The following is a 21,665-nucleotide window of genomic DNA, read 5'->3' on the forward strand; positions in this document are numbered from 1 at the left end:
TCAGAAAACACATCCTGTAGCAACATGCGGTCTTCCTTTTAACTCATTCCGAATAGTTTCTGAACTGTTCGTGCTGTGTTTTAGTCCATGCTAGATGGAGCCTTGGCCGGGCATCTCCCTCTCTCCCCCACCCCTCGGAGAGAGCCCGGTGGTCTCCTCTGCGCCCAGCCTACGAAACGTGTACCACACGTTTAATGTCTTCACGTTCGTTGCAGAAATGTCCCAGTTAAAATCGGTAGGAGAGTAAGCAGTTGTGCTTCGTGTTATTTTGTTAAATTTTACTGATACAGAACATCTCGGAAAAGAAACTGCTTACGAGCTAACGACCAGTTCACTCAGAAGTATGTGAGTGTGCATGCGCGTCTACATCAGAAACACAGCGGTTGCTATGGGGATTGGCGAATGATCGGGATCATGCAGCACCAGAAGTCGCATTAATGTTAAGAAGTATTTTCTTTATTATTGGTTTGCTTCAGTATAACAACGTTATTAAAAAGAATGCACTAAAGTGTACAGAAAGGTGCTTAATTTTAAACCTCACTGAATCCAGGCTCTTCAAATCTGTATCTGTAACTACATAATGATGACTAAATGTTGCACTTCATCTTATTCCAGTTCACCTTTGAGACCTTGCCTTTTTTTTTGAATAAGCACTAAAGCTTGTAGAAACATTTGAGCTTTTTTTGTAGTCTTTTAGCAGACCCATCAACTATTCTCAGCTTATTATGATCGTTAATATTATCACATTTCATCTTTTACCAAAATGTATTTTTAAACTAATCTGGTTTATTTTGCCTTTTTTTGATGCCTTGGTTTTAGGGATGGGAATTGATATGATTTTATTGATTCCTTATTGATAACGATGCCATCATTGATTCTGCTTGTCCCATTCTTTATCGGTTCTCTTACTGATTACTGATCAGTTTTTCTGCGTGAAAGATTTTCAGAGTTAACAACTGTTTTGTACTCTCTGATAATTAGTTAAACTGTTTTCTTTGTCAAAAAAAATCTGCATCTTATTATAACATGATCTTTATCCTTGGTAACGGATGTGCTGCTGCCAGTTGATACTCTCCCGGTTGTGTCCTGGTTAGGTTTATTTCATGTACCTAGGTTCTATGTCTGTGTCTTGCTTGCAGTCTATGCAAGTTCTTCAGTCAGTGCAGTGAGTTAAATCTGAGATGTTAATGTTACTTGTTGGTTAAATTGTTTCATTCCTCTTCCCAGGATCCTCCAGTTCTTCCTGTCGGCCAGTTCAGTGAGAAGTTTGTTCACTTCATCACTCAGTGGTGAGTCAGTTACTTTTTAATACACTTTATAAAAACATGCTGAATTTTACTGTTAACAAACAATAACGTGATAATCAATAATGTTTACTAATTATTAATGATGCTATAGTTTTTTATTTTACCAATGATGTCACTTTATTTTAAAGTTAAATAGTTTCTTTAAGTCTGATAATTACGGTTACCTGTTAATGACGGTTATGTTGTTTAGGTTACTGTCAAGTTGTATTACCCAAAAACATCTCAAACAAATTAAACTTTTCACTAATGAACTCATGACATCAGTTATTAACATTCGTAAAGACTCCGTGTTCATGACAGGTGTCACGTCATGCTCTAACAAACATGCTTTATTCATTTATGCTGCATTTTTAAACATCAGCTGCAACTTTATAACTGCCATTCAAATAGTGTTAATTATTCCTAGACTTGTCACCTCCCGGCCTTTCTAACATGTCATCATCAACAGTCACAGTTCAGTTAAATTTAAGTAACAAAAGTATTTGGTTACATGGTTAGGCTTAGGAAAAGATTATGTTTTGGGTTTAAATCAGTTAATGTACATGACCTAAATACATAAATTAAGTTAAGTTATCAGTACTTACACAATATTTAATATATTATAGCAATATATTGTGCATCAATAAACTCTCTTTTATTTATTTTCTGTTATTTATGATACAATACATAATTTATAAACGATTACATTAATAAAATAATTTCTGCAATTACTAATCATTAATAAACGGTAAACAAATTATAGTAAGTTTTTAATTAACTGTTAATCTACCATTTATCACCAAAAGGAATTGTTTTATTTTAAATGGAATATTGTCTGATTTGAATAGCTTCTAGTTTGTATTCACTCAATATGTCACAGTCAATCATCGGAGCGACACAGAGCTGACAGAATAATCGCATGGACCACAAGCAGCATTTGACATAAATGAACCAAATTATAGTTGAAGAATCAGAAGGTATAATGGCACACAATGGGATTAAAGTGCATTTGCCTGCGTGCGTTACTGCATTGTGGTCGTAATGGTTTGAATAAAAAGCTGTTCTTTTATTTTTACAAGAAATGATTGATTTATCTAATGCAACGGGACAAAGACAATGTTTACCCTGTGTTTGTCTCTGATTCATTAGCCTCTTGTAACCTTTACAGTCGCACAAACATCTGCATACACACCCAAACCACATGCAAGCTGTGCAAGTGAGTGTGCGTGTGTGCGCAGCACTCACTAGCTGGCTACACCAGCTGTTGTTTATCCCCCACGCCTGCTTTACTTACTCAAACAAGGCACCTCTCTCAGGACAGACTGGAGGTGCTGGTGTCCTGCTCTGCCTTGCCTTGTGTCAGGGCTGGCACTGTCTTCTCCCAGGATATCCTCAGAGTGTCACGGCCCATTCATTGTGACACATAAACCAGTTACATGAATAACTACATGCAGACAGCTCTTCAGAGCTCCTCAGTGTAGTTTGCTTTAATAGCTCATGTATGTATGCATTATTATATATTATGGAGAGCAATGACAGACATAAATCCACTGAACCAATCTGTTTCAAGCTTCATTTGTAGTGTTCTGAGTAATAATACATTTTTAAATTAGAAATATTAATTAAACGACTCTATTTGAAATAAAAGTTCGGTGTTGTTAGGCTACAGTGTTTATTGTCTAACAAGCCCTCTTTCAGTTCCTCTGGCATGAAAGCTTTATTTTCAAGCCTCCTCTTGAAAATTTATTTATAAATTAGAATGATGCCGTTGAAGTAAAAGTCAGAACAAAAACATCTCTTGCACACAGTTTGAATAGTGGCTGGATATATACTGCTTGTCTCTTTTTTTCAGTATGCGACGACAACCCAAAGAGAGGCCTGCCCCTAATAACCTCATGGTAAGTTAAACCAGTCCCAAGGACCACAAACTATACGTTTTGAATAACTCTGGGTACAAAAAAGTGATCATATTCATGCGTCACAATAAAAATTCAATTAAACATAATTTTATTATCTTGGTAGTTTTGGAGTATACGATTATATTTTTTTAGCAATGATTGAGGTGTTTTGGGTCAAGGACCCTCGAAATTGGCCTTGCTATCTGGAAACAACAGTAATGAACTTTTTGCTACCAAAGAAAAATGTCACAGAGAGAGGTCAGCGAGAAACCTTGAGGTAGGACTGAAACCTACTTCAACAATAATTCTTTCAATTCACTGCATTGGAGCCATCCTGAATGAATCAGGCATATTTGTTGGCCAAGAGTCAAAATAATTTTAGTTTACAAAAAAAATTAAGTTTTATAGCCTAATGAAAATTTGAGCAATGGACAAAAGGAAATAATTTTTTTAATGTGTGTGCCTTTGTGCGCATTTTTGTGCTCACTGTGCCTGCAGACTTTATTATTTTACCAACACCTTCCTGTATGGAACATAATTAATTCTTAAAATCCCAAAAGTTAGCTGCCACTAAAGTGACCTCATCTGCAAATTAGAGACATGAGAGTGACCGCCGCTTCTTTTATTCATAATCGCCAGGCCCTTAAAAATGTATTATACACTCTCTTTGCTTTTTTTGTCATTTACTTTTCATATTTACTATTTTATATCTCACACAACATTATTACCGGTCATTCAGGTTACATTAAATAAACTTTGACAGGGTGTAGTTTATATGTACGTACTGAAATATTGCATTGCACAGGCTCCATCATTCTCTTAATCTTAATATAATGTGATAACAGTAGATGAAGCACATTTCAAATTTAACCTGAAGCTCTAATAAATGAGGTATCTTCAGGTGTAATGTCAGGGTTAGGGCTTTAATAGCATTAGGACAATTTGAAAGATGATAGGTGACAGTAAAAAAATGCACAAGTATAAGCAAAAATAAACCATAGGCTTAAACCCAACCAGCCTACAGAGGGAGTATAGCCTGAATTAACCCACTTTGGATTCGCTGGCAACATTTTTGGCTTTCCACTTGAGAAAGCGGTCAGGAGACTATATCTCCGGTGTGGAAACATCTTATCTTATCGTATCTTATCTGAAAAAGTATGTCAGTCTATCTCTGAATGGCTTAATACATTATATACTACATCAGTATAACCATATATGCACAGCAGGGTTTTAAAGAAAAGGGAGAGGACCTCACTCGGTTCCAGTTCCTAACCACGTACCCCCCTCCCGCTATGGACTTGATGCGTTTCTCTGTTCTAGCGTTATCACACAAGTCGCAACGCGGTCTGGTTTCTGTGTTAGACCAAGGACGGCGACAGTTGCGTCCACACAGAGAGAGAGAGAGAGAGAGAGAAGGGCGAGTAGGGGGGGTTGAAGGTTTGTGTTATCGGGAGGGCTGGAGGGTGTAAATGCGGAGCTGCTAACAGATTGTATGTTCTCAGTCTCACACCAGAAAGGAGGAGTGTTGTCTAGACACTCGCTGAGAATTCTTGCCTCCAACAAAAGTGTTTCTCTTGAGGGACAGTTCACGCACTACTTCTTTTGGAGGAAGTTCAGTTTGTTGTGTTTGTTCTGCCTTGAACCATTGTTTTCGTCAAGTGACACCTTTGACTCCAATCAATAAAACTTAAGTGTCTTAATTTGCCAATGTAATTGTTCTCGTGAAGAGGATCTTGTTTTTAGTTTGATTGAAAAATCATTTCTGCATCCTTTTTTCTTGGTCTGACTAAATGCCCTCTTCTATGCTGATTTTGTATTGAAGAAAAATATGTAAGCTCTTTTTCATTGTGTGTTCTTGTGGTTCATTATGTCTGCCATGACTTGTTTGCACAAGCAAAGCTTGTGGGATAAACAGGAGGTCAGTTACCAATATTTATCTGATAATAGGCAATTCGTCCCCCAGTATTTAACCATTTAACCAAGTGGTGCCTACACAGCAATGTGTAAACTTATCTAATATACATACATGTCTGTAAAAACCAGAACATCTTCCATAGTTTAATTACAAACTGTCAAAAAATTATTACCATTTATGACCCAAAACATCGACCACGTGTTGCAATTCTCTTCCAAACATCTTTTTGGAAGAGAACTGCAGATCAGGAGGACTTGTGTTCCACCAAATTTTGGTCCTTGAACCCGTTCTGTTCAGGATTATTATGAGGAATAAGTTTATCTAAGTAACACCGGCCTGCGCTAAGGCAGCTGAATATTTTCTGAGCTGGTACACAGTGTGAAAAGCTTGAAAGACGCTGCTATAAATGCTGCGAGAGTGATGCATGTGTAGCATGGAAGAATACTTGTTGCTCAGTTTAACAGCGTGACGTTTGAAGTTTTGAATTTGTTGGAAAGAATCCAGCAAGCTATATTTTCATCACATGGCTTCCTTTTTTCCAACCCCTTTTTCTTCTTTCTGGTTTTTAAATGTTTCGGGTCCTCGTAGCTCACGTGGTGGCGTTTTCATCACTGCTCCTGTCAGTGTTTCCCTTTTCCCACTCTCCCTCTCTGCCCCACTTCCTTCATATATTCATCGTGATCCCTGTGCTCTTTTTTTAAATTTTCATATTTCTCTACATCTCTCTATTTTCTGCTCCCACTTTCTCTCCATCCCTCGTCTTTCCTTTACCTACATTTTTGTCCTCCTGTAGGCCTTTCATTTCTTGCTCTGCCCACGATGAACTGAGATATAAGGTCATGGATGCCTGCGTTTGTGGCACCAGCCTGCTGATTGTCTTTCTCTCTTTCTCCTCCTTCTCCTCATTCCCCTTTTTCCTCCCCACCTCTCACTCTTCCCCCAGCCTCCTGAGTACATTAAAACTCTTTACCTATTCTATCTGTATGTTAATGCACCAAGCCACAGCTCCCCCCTTTTTTCCTCTTCTCCCTCTGCCGTGCAGAAAGTGCCACAGTTTTGTATCTTTGCATTTCTCCTGGAAGGTAATGTAGGCAATCACACAATAGTGCAGACACTGAGCAAATAATGTTGTTTTATGAGCATACCTAGTGGCTCTAGTTTGCTCATCAGGTTTCAGCATGTGGTTTCTCTAATCACTGGTATAGCTTTTATTGACGTTGTTTTCACAGGGATTTCATCCTATTAGATGTTCTTTAAAGGCGTTCTGTTTGATCGCACACCTGCTCTTCGAGGGTTCAGGGACTTTTGACTTTATTTGCAAAGATGTAGTCTTCAGCTTGAGAACTTTCGTGCTCGTGCGAGTTTATAGTGACACACATTATGTAACTCAGTGGCTTGTAATTTGATGGCTCACCAAAAAGTAACACCAAAGAAACTGTGTTGATATGAGCCCAGATGGTTTGCACAGTGGCTCATAATCTGTCATAGCTTGTCATTTTGTTGGATGCTAACTAGTCAAGAGACTCTGAGCACTGCGTGGCTGCATCAAGCTCAATAATTCACTTAAGTATCAGTAAGATATCTTTCCTCCTTTTATTCCCATTTCTTCCAACTCCCTGCATTTGTAAAAGAATCACATGATGAGCCGTCAGGAAAGTGAGTGGGTTTTTCCCTACTTATACTAATGCATCTTTCATTGTGGACACCCTATCCTGTCATCATAAGCTAATGACGTTGGTCAGTTGAGGAGACTTTCCATTGGCTTGCTCCCAGGACAGCAAGCACTTGGTGATGACCTGTCCTGTCTGAGGTTTCTAGCTTTTGGTTCTTTCTCTTCTCTCTCTTCTTCTTCTCACACCAGGTGTGGGTGTAGCTTATTCATTCAATGAGCCCCATTACATGTTTAGCTTAGTCATATACAAATGTATAACATTATTTCGTTCGTGTGCTTCTTTTTTCACTTATCTGTATGCGACCAAAACAAAACAAAAGTGATGATCCCACACCCTTATTTCCTTTTGATTGTGATTTGATAGACATTTCATTTCTCCCCACCCCCTCTCCCTCGTTGTCCCTCGTTCCCCAGCCAGCAGCCTTCACACAGCCTTTTAGCACCCTTGTCAATGCAGCTCTCCTATTCTGCTTTTCTATTCATAGGCGCGCGCACACACACACAAATTTCGTAACCCTCTTTCAACCCCAGAGACACCAGATGAGCCCCTCTCTTTTTCACAAAGGAACCCCCTCCTGCCTTTGACTGTCCCCAAACACACAAAAATACAGACAGAAGCTGAGCAGCATCAAGTTTTGACCACTTACAAACTGTGCATGTTGGTTATTAACAAACAAACTCTGATTAGTACACCTTATTATATCTGCCATGTCAACATTGTAACCACTGAGGCATTCAGGAATAAATTGTCTCACAATCTCTAGTTTTAGATGTTGTTTTACAAAAGCAGAGATATTCTTTGTGTTCTTCCCCAAGTTGTAACCTCTGTGGCTGTGAAAACTGCAGTTCTTCAAACGGCCACTTGAGGCTGGCTGCAGAACAAGTCAATCTCTATAAGCCCCCATGTTAAATTGTCCAATTTCACAGCAAGAATAAACAGCCTGGTCTAAAAAACGGCTTTGGTCTCTATAGCTACTTCCCCCATTCAATTGTACTGAGGCTGAAATTTTATATAACCCACTCGTTCAAATTATATTAAGGCTTAAAGATCCACACAACGGCTTTTCAGAAACCTATAGTTGACGGATACGACATCCATTCTTTGTACTGTCTAGGGTTGAGGTCTACGGCAAAAAGGAATAGACTTTGGCTACACAGGCAATACTAAACTGCCTGAATTCTTTGACATCGATGGAGTTTGCCTCGTCTTTGGTTTGTAGATAATGTGCTACTGTTAAAGAAAATGGTGTCATATTGACTGTTTAGTACAGATCCAGAGCGAATTACACATCTAACCCTCTATTAGTATAGTTTTATTGATAGTGTTTTATGTGGGTGATGACTTGCATGAGTTCTAGTTATCGTGTGTCTCAAACTTTTGAAGCAGTTTGAGTGTCAGAGTGTGTGTCTTACTGTTGACATGCTACAAGTGCAAAAAGGATTTTCACATGCAGGCTTGTGTATCTTTGGAGCTCTTTTGGGGCTCCTCTGGTCTCTTTTCAGATTTGTGTCAAATCACTGGTGTCTTCTCCTCCCTAAATTTTTCTGTCAGCACCTTCGCTGTCAAATGTTTTCACATTTCACCCTTGGGTCTCCATTGACATAAACCCCATTCACACATATTGGAACCACAGTGCGCAGTGTGGTACTCTTGTGCAATTGTTCAGTCACATCATTTTAAACGAGAGCAAGAGACATTTTGGGACTTGGACTTTTTGTTGTGGATTCATAATCCAAAAAAACATAATAATACAAAATAGCTCTTAAAGTTATAGTTAGGATATTTTGAAATGAGGTACTTTCCAAAGTCAGTGTATTACTTACAGAAGACAGTGGTCAGTGTTGCCACTGTTGTGGAGGTAGAGCAGGTTGTCCACTAACCAGATGATTGGTGGTTCGATCCCCGGCTCCTCCAATCTGCATGTGGAAGTGTCCTTGAGTAAGATACTGAACCTTAAATTTCTCCTGAAGGCTGCACCATCAGTGCGTGAATGTGTATGAATGATTAGCTCCCAAAACTGATGACAGTTCGCACCCTGAATGCGATATGTAGTGTAAAAGAACCTCGACTGGTCAGAAGACTAGAAAGGCGGTATATAAGTACAGTCCATTTACCATCTAACTGTGCCACGCACTGTATTACAGGATCAGAGCTACAGCAGCACAGCCAGAAAAACACAAACACAAACCGTCTCTCTGATCCAAACAGCCGATCTCGAACAACCTCAAGGACGCTACCAAGAGACAGAAGTATAGAAGAAAATGTCCAAATCTATAGAAGTTTTTTTTTTTGCACGGTTCAGATCATATGTAGTCCTATGGAAAGAAAAGGGCAGCCTGGCAGCAAGGTAAAGTGGGTGTGCTGACTGTACACTGACTATAGATACAACCTCAAAATACCCAAACTATCCCTTTGAGACAGTTATTAAATTATCATTACATTTTTCTGCTTCTTTGATTTTCTCCAAGTTTCTCAATGATCAATTCCACATATGCTACAGTCATTGCTCACTACCTCTGTTGGTCTGGACTGCCACATGTCTCTCCTAAAACACATATTGCCACCCCGTTCTGCCCACAGTCCCACTTCTATACACGACTAGCCAGTAGGATTTGTTTTTTCAGCAACATGCTAAAGTTTAATTTCTCTTCCGTTTGTCTGCCGGTTGTGTTTGCTGCTTTGGTGGACAAAGGAGCGACTTTTGTATACTTGGTTGGGGACTAAACTAGGCCATTAAAATGATGGTGCTCTCGCTCATCTTGGTTGTGTCTTTCTTTCCATTTCAGTGGCTAACATTTAGTGTTTTGGCTCATTGATAGGTGGATCTTTGGGGAAAAAAAGCCTCACTCTGCAAACAATTTTGAAAGCAGCATTCGATGCTTGGATCATTAAGTTTAGAGGGGAAGCAGCCTTGTAACACTAAGAGAAGTTTCCTTAAATCCTCGACCAAAATACACACAAGTGCACCGTTCATTCACACACACACTCCAACCAAAGCCAGCCAGTTTCCAGAGGGAGCTAGTGATTAGCATGCAAATCTGTAAAGACCTAGTTATTCTATCTACCTCTTCACCCTTCTCTCTGTCACACACACACACACACACACACACACACACACACACACACACACACACACAGAGTTACACACTGACAAACACACCCTGTTTCCTCCAACACTATTCTAATGAGGTGACGACCAGTCTCTTGTTATAATTGCCTCAAACTCCTTTTAATTTCTTCTGAGGGTATTAATCATACATAGAGTTATTTAAAATCTCATAAATTAATCTTAGATTAAACAGACCCTTCAAAGGCTTCAAACAATTAAAGAGTTAGGTAGAATTTCCCCCGGGTTTAGGCCGTTTCTATTTGAGTGCAGCAGTTGCAGGTGATTATCCCGTTTTGATGTGGCCAGACGGTGATTAATGTAACTTTTAAATGAGTCCTTCCCCCAGCTCACCTCTGTCCACGCGCTGCTACAGCAGAAAGTCAGAACACCTTCAGTGACCTAACTAAGGAGGGCTTATTCATTTTGTATTTATAACTCTTCCCTGACAGTTTCCATACTTAATTTAAGTTGCAAGTAGTTTAATTATTAAGTGATTATTTATGTGTGTGACAGACTGAGTCTGATCAGGGTGTGTGTGTGTGCAGCTGTATGTGTCTGCATCAAAGCAATACTCCTCTTGAGGCAGCTTATGTCTCATGTGATGCTGAGTCTGAAACAGTTTTTCCCAACTGTGAGCATCTTTGGGCACATTACAAACCTGAAGGATCAAAAGATGATGAAAAATGAGAAAACATTTCTGCTGCACAAAGATTTAGTTTGTCTATTTGGACTTTTGATCATTTAAAGATATTATTTGATTGCTTCAGGATACTAAAATCAATTAAACTATTTAAATGAGATTTGAAAAGGGAACATCACTGAAATGAAACACCACCCCCTTAATCTTGATGCAAAGCAGAAAAAAACATCAAAACGTCATAACCTAATAAATGTTTAAGAAAAATCAGACAAACTTGACCGACTTTTTAATTGATTTCTTTTACTGACGCAACTTTATTAAGGACAAGAGTCTTTTTTCTCTCTCACATACAACACATCCACACACCACAGACACACAAACAATGTATCCTTCACACTTTATCAGTGAGTATTAGCCTACATATGTAGCTCTATTGTCTTTTTTTAGGGTAGTGTTTGGCAGCACTGTGTAGACAAAGAATGGAGTCTACAGTTCCAGGATTTAACCCATTTCGATGTGTTTCAAGCACAGTGCATCGTGTCCTCTCTGGATAAATTTGTTCCCGCACAGCACGGCTGTAACCTGCAAGAGAGAGTGACAGCGAGAGGGGGAAGAGGCGAAGGAAATTAGTTATTGCACGCAGTGTTTCTGCAATGACTTAATCGAAATGATGCTTTGTGACCTGACGTGTAAGTCCAAACCGGTGACATTTAGTATGTCATCTAATTCACTCTGCAGACGCAAACAAGCACATTGCTCCTTTACGGAAGTTCAGCAGCAGCCAGGTCAGAACTTAACCTGGGCAGGTAGAGTGAATAATTGATTGGTGGTTAACAACATGACGTTCTCAAACTTTGTGACAGGACTGGCTCCTTTTTCTTTCCAGATTTGTGTTGACCTTCTGTGCGAAGATCAGCGCTGCGCTGTCCTAGCGTCCACTCAAACACGCTTGATATTTGTGATGTGTTGCCACTCTGGACGATTACAGCAGTGTATGGTCCATTAAAATCTGAGTGTGTCTGCTACTTTTTAATTGCTGAGAATTTTAAATGGTGCTATTTTTTTATGTAGTTAGTAACAACAATGAAATAAGTCAATTAACGTTGACAAAACATTATCAGGTCCATTTAGTAACTCTTTTGGAGCTTTTAATCACATCAATGTAAGCAGATGGAGTTTACCCAGTTGTCATTGAATTGTAGATTCTAGCAAGTTTCATCTTCTCATCCTTGTTTTTTTATAAGATATCCCACACAGGGAAATTCAGATGTTACAGTCACTCGCATACAAGTTGGTTAAGAAAAATACTTATAGATAGGTTTAGGGTTCATCTGGTAGAGTGAGGGTCCCACGTCGTAACAGCAGCGGCCCGGGTTTCGACTGTGGTCCTTTGCTGTGTGTCATTCCCCCTGTCTTCCCCTGCTTTCCTGCCTTCAGCTGTCCGCACTCACAAGTTGAAATCTGTCCAGAGTTACCATCGAGTCCGAAGTGAGTTCATTCAGCCTCTTCTCCCTCTGTAGCCTGGCTAGCGCTGTTAGCTCCTCCATCTTATTAGGGAGAGATCATGCATTCTCCATGATAACAGACGGCATGGTTTTGTACTATCGTACGCTCTTTTCCGCTTAGATCTTTCCACAGAGAGTCCAAGGCCATGCTTGCGCACAAAACGGATGAAGATTGTTGTAGAAATAAACATGGAAAAAGTCTTTTAATTAGGCTTATTTGTGTGTGTGGGTAGAAAAAAGATCAGGTGTGTGAGTGTGTGGTACGACACGCCACGCACCTTCATCCAGGTCAAATTTCAGCAGATGTCTCCGGCCTGTCAGGGTTAATTTCTGGAGCAGAGGTGGAAAGTTAGATTTTTTAAAGCATCACTCAGGACTTCCTTCTTTATTTCTGTATCACTCCCTCTCTACTGAGGCAAGGAAGAATGATTGATGAGATGGGTATTCAGCACATAGGGGCACCCAGGAGCGTCCACTCCACTCGTCTCATACTGACACACACACACACACATACACACACATGCTCACACTGATATGAGAGTAATTAACCTCAGACTGTGTTAACCCCAGCTGCCCATTAGAAGGACAACAGGATTGATGGGGCTCCCCCAGTCCTTCACAATGTCTACAGTTTGTGCAGGATTAGAGCACACAGGAATGTGTTACCATTTTTCTTTAAAATAAAGCCAGGCTACGTGTCGTGATCGTACGTTCGCCATCAAAAGTAACAGTAGCATTAATCGATTTTGTGAGATTTTACGTGTTCACGATACTAAAATCGAACATATTCGCCGTATTCACCCTTCATGTGACTTTATTTTTTTTCAAACCGTACACATTCTTCAGTTTAACATATTTTCCAGTGTAACCACAAATAGACAAGAAAGATCCCAGGAGGAGGAAAGTGGACCATCACTACCAGTCTGTCCTACTTTGTTACTAATCTTACATTGTCTGCACCAGTTTGGGCATAGCTAGAGGATATTTAACGTTGTGCCACCCCAGAATTAAAAAAGAAACAGCTGACAACAACACTAATCACTTTGAAATCACTTTCTGCATCAAATCTGAGTCGAATTAGTAATGACTGTTATAATGGGATATGATACTGACATGATTCTTTTTTTTCTTAATTACTTACAGCCCCGCACGTTAAAATAAATGTAAAAGGTGTTTGTGAATTTTCAGGTGTTATAAAATGGGCTTAAACACGTGTTTATTTCTTCTTCTGCTTCTTCTTTTAAACATTAATGTAAGCCAGTACCAAGACCATAAATTATATATAATTTTCTTTTTTTCCGCACACAAAAATCATTTTTTTAAACATATTTTTATTGTTTTTTTTTTAAACACAAAAAGAAGAGAGTGCAGAGAGTCCAGCTCGGCAGCTGAGGAGTTTTCCAGTCACTGTGCTGCAGTGCACATTTTTTTGTTACTTTGAGTTTAATGCCAGTGAGATTATTGTTGTTCTCTCCTGCTATGCCAAATATGGATCTGGTTGAATCACCAATTTGAAAACTTCTTGAAAATTGAGCTCCAATGGGTGGACAATTTAGGACATTGCCTGAATGAGTGTGCTAGAGAGGCGGGTGATAATCTACACCTGAGAACATTTTACAAATTAAAGTGGTGCAGCACTCTACACTGAATGAAGGGTTTTCTCCACTCTCTTACCATCACAGCCATCGCCAGATCCTCTTTCGATGCCGAGCCTCCAACTGTTGAACACAGCGGGTTGCGGGGTGTAGCCCCCTGGGACCCTGATCAAGATAAGCGGTTACAGAAGATGGATGAATGTTGAACGTAGTGGAGCATTTAGTAGTTAAACAGCCTGATATTTTCCTTAGAGGTTGGTGGCCAGAAAATCATCCATTTGCTGGTTTAAAACATCTTTGATGACACACCAAACTAATCTTTGCTCAGCCGGACGGATTCATCAGTTGATCTGTACAGTATGAGAATAAAAGTTGCAGGTTGTTGCCGTGAAGGAAGCCAGATTAAACCGTTCAAATGTCAAAGATTAAGAAAGTCGCACAGTACCTGCTTGGGTGAAGTTAGAGCTGCACCTATGTTAACTGTGACCACCTATGGTTGTTGACGGCAGATGTCATTGAAATCATTGTTGACAGCTTCATTTAAACTGGTCGACCGTAGCGCTCTTTATCTAATTGGACATCGAGACACGGCAAATAAAATTCATGGTCAGTCTGACTTGAGTTGTCTCATTTACAACCTCCTTCTCTCTGACCTCTGACCTCTCCGTGACCTCTGCGACCTTTTGCTCTGGTCTGGAAAGTCCCCAGATGAGGCTGGTGATTGGGACTGCTGTCATTGAGATATCACATGTGACGTCTCTGTTTCAGTCCAGCAGCAGTAACAAGTGAACCCTGCCAGCGTTTAGCAAACCTGATGAGCTACTAATCAACAGAGACAGGTCATCAGTTTTCAGAAGCTCATTTAATGACACTGTTTGTTAAATCAGTCCAGATTAAAACTCTGCACTCTAATCTAAAGACATTTTATCGTATTCAAAAGCGTTTCTAGAGATATTTTTACAAGGTTGACAAAGGTGGTTTTTGTGTTGCCGACTTCTTTTTACAGCCTGCGATGATTCATGCAGATCATTAAAGATATTTCTTTAAAATCACCCGACGAGCCATTACTTAAATGTTCGGCATTAAAAACCAAATCTGTTGGACATAAATATTTAAGAGGATTTAATGACGTTACTGTTTTAGTTTATTTGTATTTTATTATAATTTCTTGAATCATGGTTGAGAATAATTATACAGGCAGAACATAACTATACACCTCACATAAAGGTGGAATAATGTTTGTGGCGCCAATCTGTTTGATAATAAAATAATATTACAGAATAGACATGTAAACATCTTTAATAGCCGTTAATTGTTTCTTTTTTTATTGAGTGTTTTTTTTTACAGCCACTTCAATGATGACAATTATTCTAAAGGTCATATCTATTGTGATATTTGTTCTTTAATTTGTTATATTTTTATCTTTTAATTAGAGCGTCACGGTGGTGCAGTGGTTAGCACTGTCCCTTCTGCATGGAGTTTGTGTGTTCTCCCCGTGTCTGCACTTAACAGGTTAATTGGTGACTCTAAACTGTCAGTGTGAGTGTGAATGGTTGTTTGTCTCTATGTTCCCTGTGATGAACTGGCGACTTGTCCAGGGTGTCCCCCGCCTCTTATCCTAAGTCAGCTGGGATGAGCTCCAGCCAACCGCGACCCTGATGAGGATAAGCAGTTACAAACAATGGATGGATGGATATTTTTAAACTAATTCTATTTCTTTATTTGAAAAAACGGTTTATTGAAACATGAAATTTAGTTTGCGAATGGAAATTGAAAAGCTGTTTTAAATGCTTGGCTTAAGCGAAGATGATAATTGCTACATTTTGTGTGTATATACTGGTTGTCTGGGGGTTATCCAGATATTTCATAAATCAGAACGTATTCAAACTTTAAAAGTAAATTGTATTGACATTCATTACATGTCTATTCAAGTTCGTCCATAAAATTCAAACTATCATGCTCACGAGAGGTCTGCTGCGGCTGAGATGTTCTCTTAAATCGGGCTGAATGTTTCCAAAATGACACATTGAGTGTTCATTCACTTGAAATAGCATCTTGTGTTGCTGAACGGTGGTCTCCAGCAGATCCAGTTTTTCAGCACAAAGATCATAATGTACATGCAGGTCCTTTTCCTTCATTATCCCGTTTAGGATCTTCTCAAAGAACATGAATTGTTCTGTAGAGATGGTAAATAAAACTTTCAGATGTACCAGTTCTGTCTTGGGCATGTGTGAGCTGTTTTTAAAAATAGAAATTCTTTAACACTTTTGTCTTTCTCTTCTGTTTAGGATCATTCCTTCATCATACAGTTTAATGACGGTAACGCAGAGGTCGTGTCCATGTGGGTTTGTCGCTGTCTGGAGGAGAGACGATCTCAGCAGGCTCAGGGACACGTCTGACGTCCTCCTGCTGCTGACGGACCAGGACATTTGATCTCAAATCTTGAACACTTATATCTTCAGGCTTCAGGGTCAAGTACGTCCATATGCGCTGTACAAGTCACCCAACGTACATGGACTAAAATTATCACTAGATGTTTAATACTTTATGTGAGTAAATCTTACGTGAAGTATTGTTGCGGCGTGACATTGAGGAGCTCTGAGAGAGATCTGCACTTTCTTTCTCTCACGTGCGGTCTCCACCTGCAGCTTCATCCCCACCTCCTTTGAGAGCAAACAGAAATGTGTCACAGTCTGACGAATGAAGAGTCCTGATTTAAAAGATCGGTGACATTAAACAACTTCCAAGGCATACGACTGCAAGACAGGTAGAGTTGTGCTGTTTCTAGGATGGTAGCTCATCTCACGCTTTACTGTTGACAGCCCTCTAGTGAATATTAAGGTTTTTGCCTGTGAGTAACTGCCCATGTGTGTGCCTGTTTTTTCCAGTGGTGTAATTTATTACCTCAGCAAACTTAGGTTGTCACTGTAATAGGAAAACTTCCCCCTCAATTTAATACCTGGACTAAAACATTTGTATCCAGTTATTCTCTAATCTTGTGAGGTTGGGGTGTTACCTGGATACAAAGCTCTGTCTCTGTTCAAATGAACAATAAGTCTGCGATTGTCACATTCATTGGGAAGAACCAGTTTTTTTTAAATGTTTTAAACCAGTTTTTAACCTTATTGCACATCTTTTATTTCCGTTTGCACAGACATGTCTGACGTTGAATACCACTGAATGAACCGTTGGAGAGGAAATTATGCTGAAGCAGCTATAACGTAACAGAAACTATGACAATTCCTCTTGTTATAAGCCAAAACTTTGTTTTAACTTATTGTTTTATCCACTTCCTCAGCAGTAAATCCCTACTTTAGCAGGATATGTCATGTATAGAAATTAGAAACTATTTTATTGAATTGCCTAATGAGATCAGTTGAAGTTGCACTTAACACCAAAGACCGACCATTGACAACCCAAATGGTGAATTACATGGATTCCTAATGACTGAGACAAACGTAATAGGTGAAGTGACTGAAATACATTGGTCCCACAAGGTCCTTATGTGCAGATGTTGAAATGTGTAGTGCTCAAGTGCAATTAAATTCCATTACTTGCTCAACGTGAGGAGAACAATCAAACCTGCTCCATCAATTTGGGATTTCTTCAAGATTTCTTGGCCGAGCTTTCAGCTTTTGTCGACACTGACATGGATGTATTTGTTTATTGCTTAGGTTGTAGTTTGCATTAGAGTTAAACTGGACTGCATTGTATATTGAGAGGTGTTTCTAATATTTTGGCCACAACATTTACTTACATGAGAGGGCCATAATATTAGAAAACACTTCTCAATATAATGCACTCCTGTACAACAACAACACCGTCTAAGACCTCAATAATAAACGTAAAGGAGAATTATAACCTATAAACTGAAACATTATCTTCGTAAAGAGGAATTTATGAAAGATGGCCGGTCAGTGTGCTTTCCTTAAGGCACGAAATCCCAAGCTGTGTCCCAGCTCCATACTACATACCAATCCTAAGCAGGTTTTAATTCTGTGCAGTATGTATACATATAAAATTCTGTATACTAAAATATTTTAAATTATTAAATTAGATTTTTGTTGTTCCAGACTGTAATGTGTGGAAAATTGAAGATGATAAAGTGCCATACTCAACTTTTTAGCTTTTTTTGGGAACTACAAAGACCATGAGATGCTGAAACTAAAAGTTTTTTTGAAAAATCTAGTAAAAAGAATAAATATTTAGCTTTCTGTTAAGCCGGAGCTTTCAGATCAAACAGTTCACCGTTAAAGCTGCACACTGCAGAGTATCAGGACCGTCTGTAGGAGGGAATTTGGACACAGCACCCCAATGTTCTGGTGGTTGTCACTTCTTATTACAATGTGATTGGTCAAAATAGTTCAAATGGGTCACGGTGTGAGAGGGAACTCGAAGTATCCTCTACTGGTTGTGCTCAGAACTCAAGATTTCTCAGTGGATTTAATATGTGATCCTAGACTTCATTAAATACACTGTTGATATTAACAGAGCATGTGAGCATAGTGGAGTCTTTACAGAGCTATTTGTTCCCTCCGCTCTGAACTCAAAGGCCTTTTCTGGCTCTTTCTTGGCTTAAACCCTTTTTAAGCTGTGTGATAAAGCTCCATGTGTCAGACTCAGAGAGGTTATGGGAGATTTTACTGACCAGACCACTTCTGTGTTGTGGTACCGGCGAAAAACCGGAGCGGGACATAAGGCGATGTTCCAACAGCTCTCCTCAAATGCTCTTAAATAATATCATAAACTTTTATGAACAGTTACAATGTACTTTATTCTGTGTTACAGCACTTAGGGTTCAAGTTTGTGGGATTATTCTTCCTTTACAAATTGTGTGTGAATTGCACAACCAGCAGAGGCGCTATGTCTCATGATCCCTCTCATATTAACAAATGTCATTGAGTGCCATTATTTGCCTCAGAAACCAGAAAATGAGGCTTTTTTTTTTTTACTTTTATGTACATAAATATACTTTAACTTTGGAGGGGCACATGCGAGACGCCATTTATTTTCATAAAAAAACCTTGAAATATGAAGAAATACATCAACATGGATTTACCAACAGCTGCACAATAAAAAGAATATATATTCCGCATTATACCACATATATTGTTAATTATATCCATCTGACTGTCACTTTGGGTACATCCAAAGTTCTACCAAACTGTTAATTTATCCACCTGACATTAAGTTGGCCTTAAATTAAACTGAAGCTATAAATACTTAGCAGTCTGGTGAAACTACTGTAAGTGCGAAATATCAGTGTGCAGTCACTGTCTGCTGATGAAACTCAAATGAAACCAAAAAAAAAAAAAATCATATTTCTGAACAGATGTAAGCTCAGACACTTCATTTATGGTTTAGCAGTGTGTACTCATCGACTGTGACTTAAATATGAATCTGCAGTATCAGTTGTGCTTACAACAGCGATCACCTCGTGACTCTTGCCCTGTTATTTCTCCCTTTTTTTTTGCATAAACCACAAAGCATTAAGTCACTGATGGGACTCAGCAGAAATATTAGTGCTGCCATGTTATTGGCTGATTGTGGCCTTTTCTGTAATTATCTGTGTTGGCACATATTCCAACCATAATGCACAAATAATAATAATAAAAAATAAATAAAACATGATTATGATTGAATTTTTTTTAACATTACTCTGTGTATTCAAGTCTCTTTCCGAGTGTTGGTTTTATTTTGAATGGATTTCACACAGACACACACGTAAGAAGTTTAATCAGGAGTATTCGATTACCTTCAGGCTTCTTTTCCATCACTGCAGTATTATCCTATTTCTTATAGATTACTGTGTACATCTATAAGAAACAGGATAATACTGTACATGTGCCTGATGTTTCATCTACTCACTTCAGTTTATCAGCTTGAATTTTGGGGACTAAAACTTATGCAGTCAAAAACAACAGCAGTGCTTCGTGTTCAGTTTGTAGAGATGTGTCGTATCGGAAGCTTTAGTCTGTTGTGCTGTTATGTTGCGTTATCCGTGTTCTGAGCTGTGTCCTAGCTCCATGCTTCATACTAATTCTTGTTTTGTTTTCAAATGTATTTATTTAGCCACAGAAGATTGTACAGTGTCAGTGATCATTGTTTTTTATCTGTATCGAAAGAAATTATTTAAAAAATATGTTAATGCCCATTCATAGATATTAAGCAAATTAGATAAAAGATTGTTTTTAAGGACCAAGCTGTATTAAACAGCAACAACAAAATGATAAAGAAAAATAAATACATAACTAAAACACATTTAAAATAATAATAAATAAATAAAATCAAGGAAATGTAGGTTAGTAAAACTTAAAAGCATAACTCCCCTCCCCTGTTACATTACTCTTTATTCGACTCTTTCTCGGCTGTTAAGTAAAATCAAAGAATAATTTCTGGTTATGTAAAACATTTTCAAATTAAAGTAATCTTTAGCCATGCTACCAGAATGGCCCACCATCCAGGTGGGTTACAATCTGTTACCTGTGTGGTTGGCTTGGGCGTGTCATTCAGACAACAGGCGTATTAATATTAACGAGACAAACTGAAACACAAAACACCTTTTTGTTTCTAGACCTCCAGAGAGAAACATGAGAGAGATACAAAACTCTCCTTTTTTTTTTTTACTTAAAACCACAACTATATCATCATACCAATACTTCAAACATCCAAAAATATCAAATATGGGACCTTTAATTGAAGATTGTGGCAAGTTTCTTTAAAAAAAGAATTAATATCTGAATCCGATATTCAGTCTGCAGCATCTAGAATTACCCTAAAGTTGAATCAACACCTCTGAAATACTTATCTGTATAACTTTAATTAGGATTTATTGCTGTTATATTGGACTGCATTAAATTTATCAAAGTGTACCTAATAAACTGGCAAGTGTAAAGAACATGGAGCCAGCTTGATGTTTTCATTAAAATTACAATAACAAGACTTTGGACACCTCTAGGACACGACCCCAACTCTGCACATGATGGTCTCTTCGTTAATAGTTTGACATTTGCATGTCTTGGAGTAGAATGACCCAAACTGGTAAGCAATTTGCATTTCATAATTAATCTTAGTCAACCTTTAATTAATGTCAGTCTTATCCTTGGTTATTAATTTGTGCATTAACCCATGAAAAGTAGTTCAAAGTACACATAGAGATTGTGTCCTGATGTTTAACTTCATTACCTCCAAAACAATAAGTGCAATACGTTTACAAGTCAGACAGAGCTCTCAGAGGAGCTAAAGTAAAACACAGACGTCTTGGTAAAAGAATTTTAACCTTGATCGATCTCATTGGTTACTTGCGGTCATTTTTCTTTAAAAAAAAGAAAGCACAGTTCATCCTCGCAGAATTGGTGATGTCCTGAAGAGCCTGTGAGTGTGATACAAACATGTACAACTGAATTAATAGTGTTTATGTGTTAATGAGCCACACATTACTGGCAAATACAATCATTTAACTCTTTTAATGTTAAAAATGTGCTTAGAAATACAAGACAGTCTAGAAAAATCCTGTTATCACACATCATATCAAGTGCAGTAATACAACAGAGAGTTTTTGTTTTCTGTAGAAATATTAAAGTTTTACTAGATGATCAGCAGTGTGGGTCTATGCAAAAACTTCTCATCTAAAAATGTATATTTTATAATTTGATGCGTCATTTTCAGAGAGAAGCTGAGGCCCACCAATCAACAAGTGACAGCAACATAAGCAGCAAAGTCAGTCCACCATTTTAGTCCAGACTAAAATACGTCAACAACTATTGATATGAATGGCAATTAACATTTGTTCAGATTGTCATGGTCCCCAAGACGATAAATCGTACTGACTTTGTTGACCTCCAGAATTTTTTTGCCATATTTTTTAGTAGAGAATGAAATATTGACAACTACGGGATGGTTCGACAAAGTATCAACCTCAGGGCTGTGAAGTGAAGCTTATGCGGAAACACCAAAAACTGTAATTCCTCAAACGTCCACTTGAGTCTGGCTACGGAATGAGTCTCTGTAAGCCCCCATGTGAAAATGTCCAACTTCACAGCAG

At 38.6% G+C, this 21,665-nt stretch overlaps 1 protein-coding gene across 1 annotated transcript in view; it reads left to right on the top strand.

The window, feature by feature from the left end:
- Positions 1-19,252, top strand: part of map2k5 (mitogen-activated protein kinase kinase 5) — a 57,509-nt gene extending 38,257 nt beyond the window's left edge. Inside the window, exons 20-22 of the mRNA XM_019278505.2 lie at positions 1,228-1,289; positions 3,139-3,184; positions 15,910-19,252. Coding sequence (XP_019134050.1) covers positions 1,228-1,289; positions 3,139-3,184; positions 15,910-16,020 — 219 coding nt within the window. The 3' untranslated portion in view covers positions 16,021-19,252. The remainder of the gene's footprint in view (positions 1-1,227; positions 1,290-3,138; positions 3,185-15,909) is intronic.
- Positions 19,253-21,665: the final 2,413 nt, after the last annotated feature.

This window comes from Larimichthys crocea, chromosome VIII, assembly GCF_000972845.2.
Source record: "Larimichthys crocea isolate SSNF chromosome VIII, L_crocea_2.0, whole genome shotgun sequence".
NCBI lineage: Eukaryota > Metazoa > Chordata > Actinopteri > Sciaenidae > Larimichthys > Larimichthys crocea.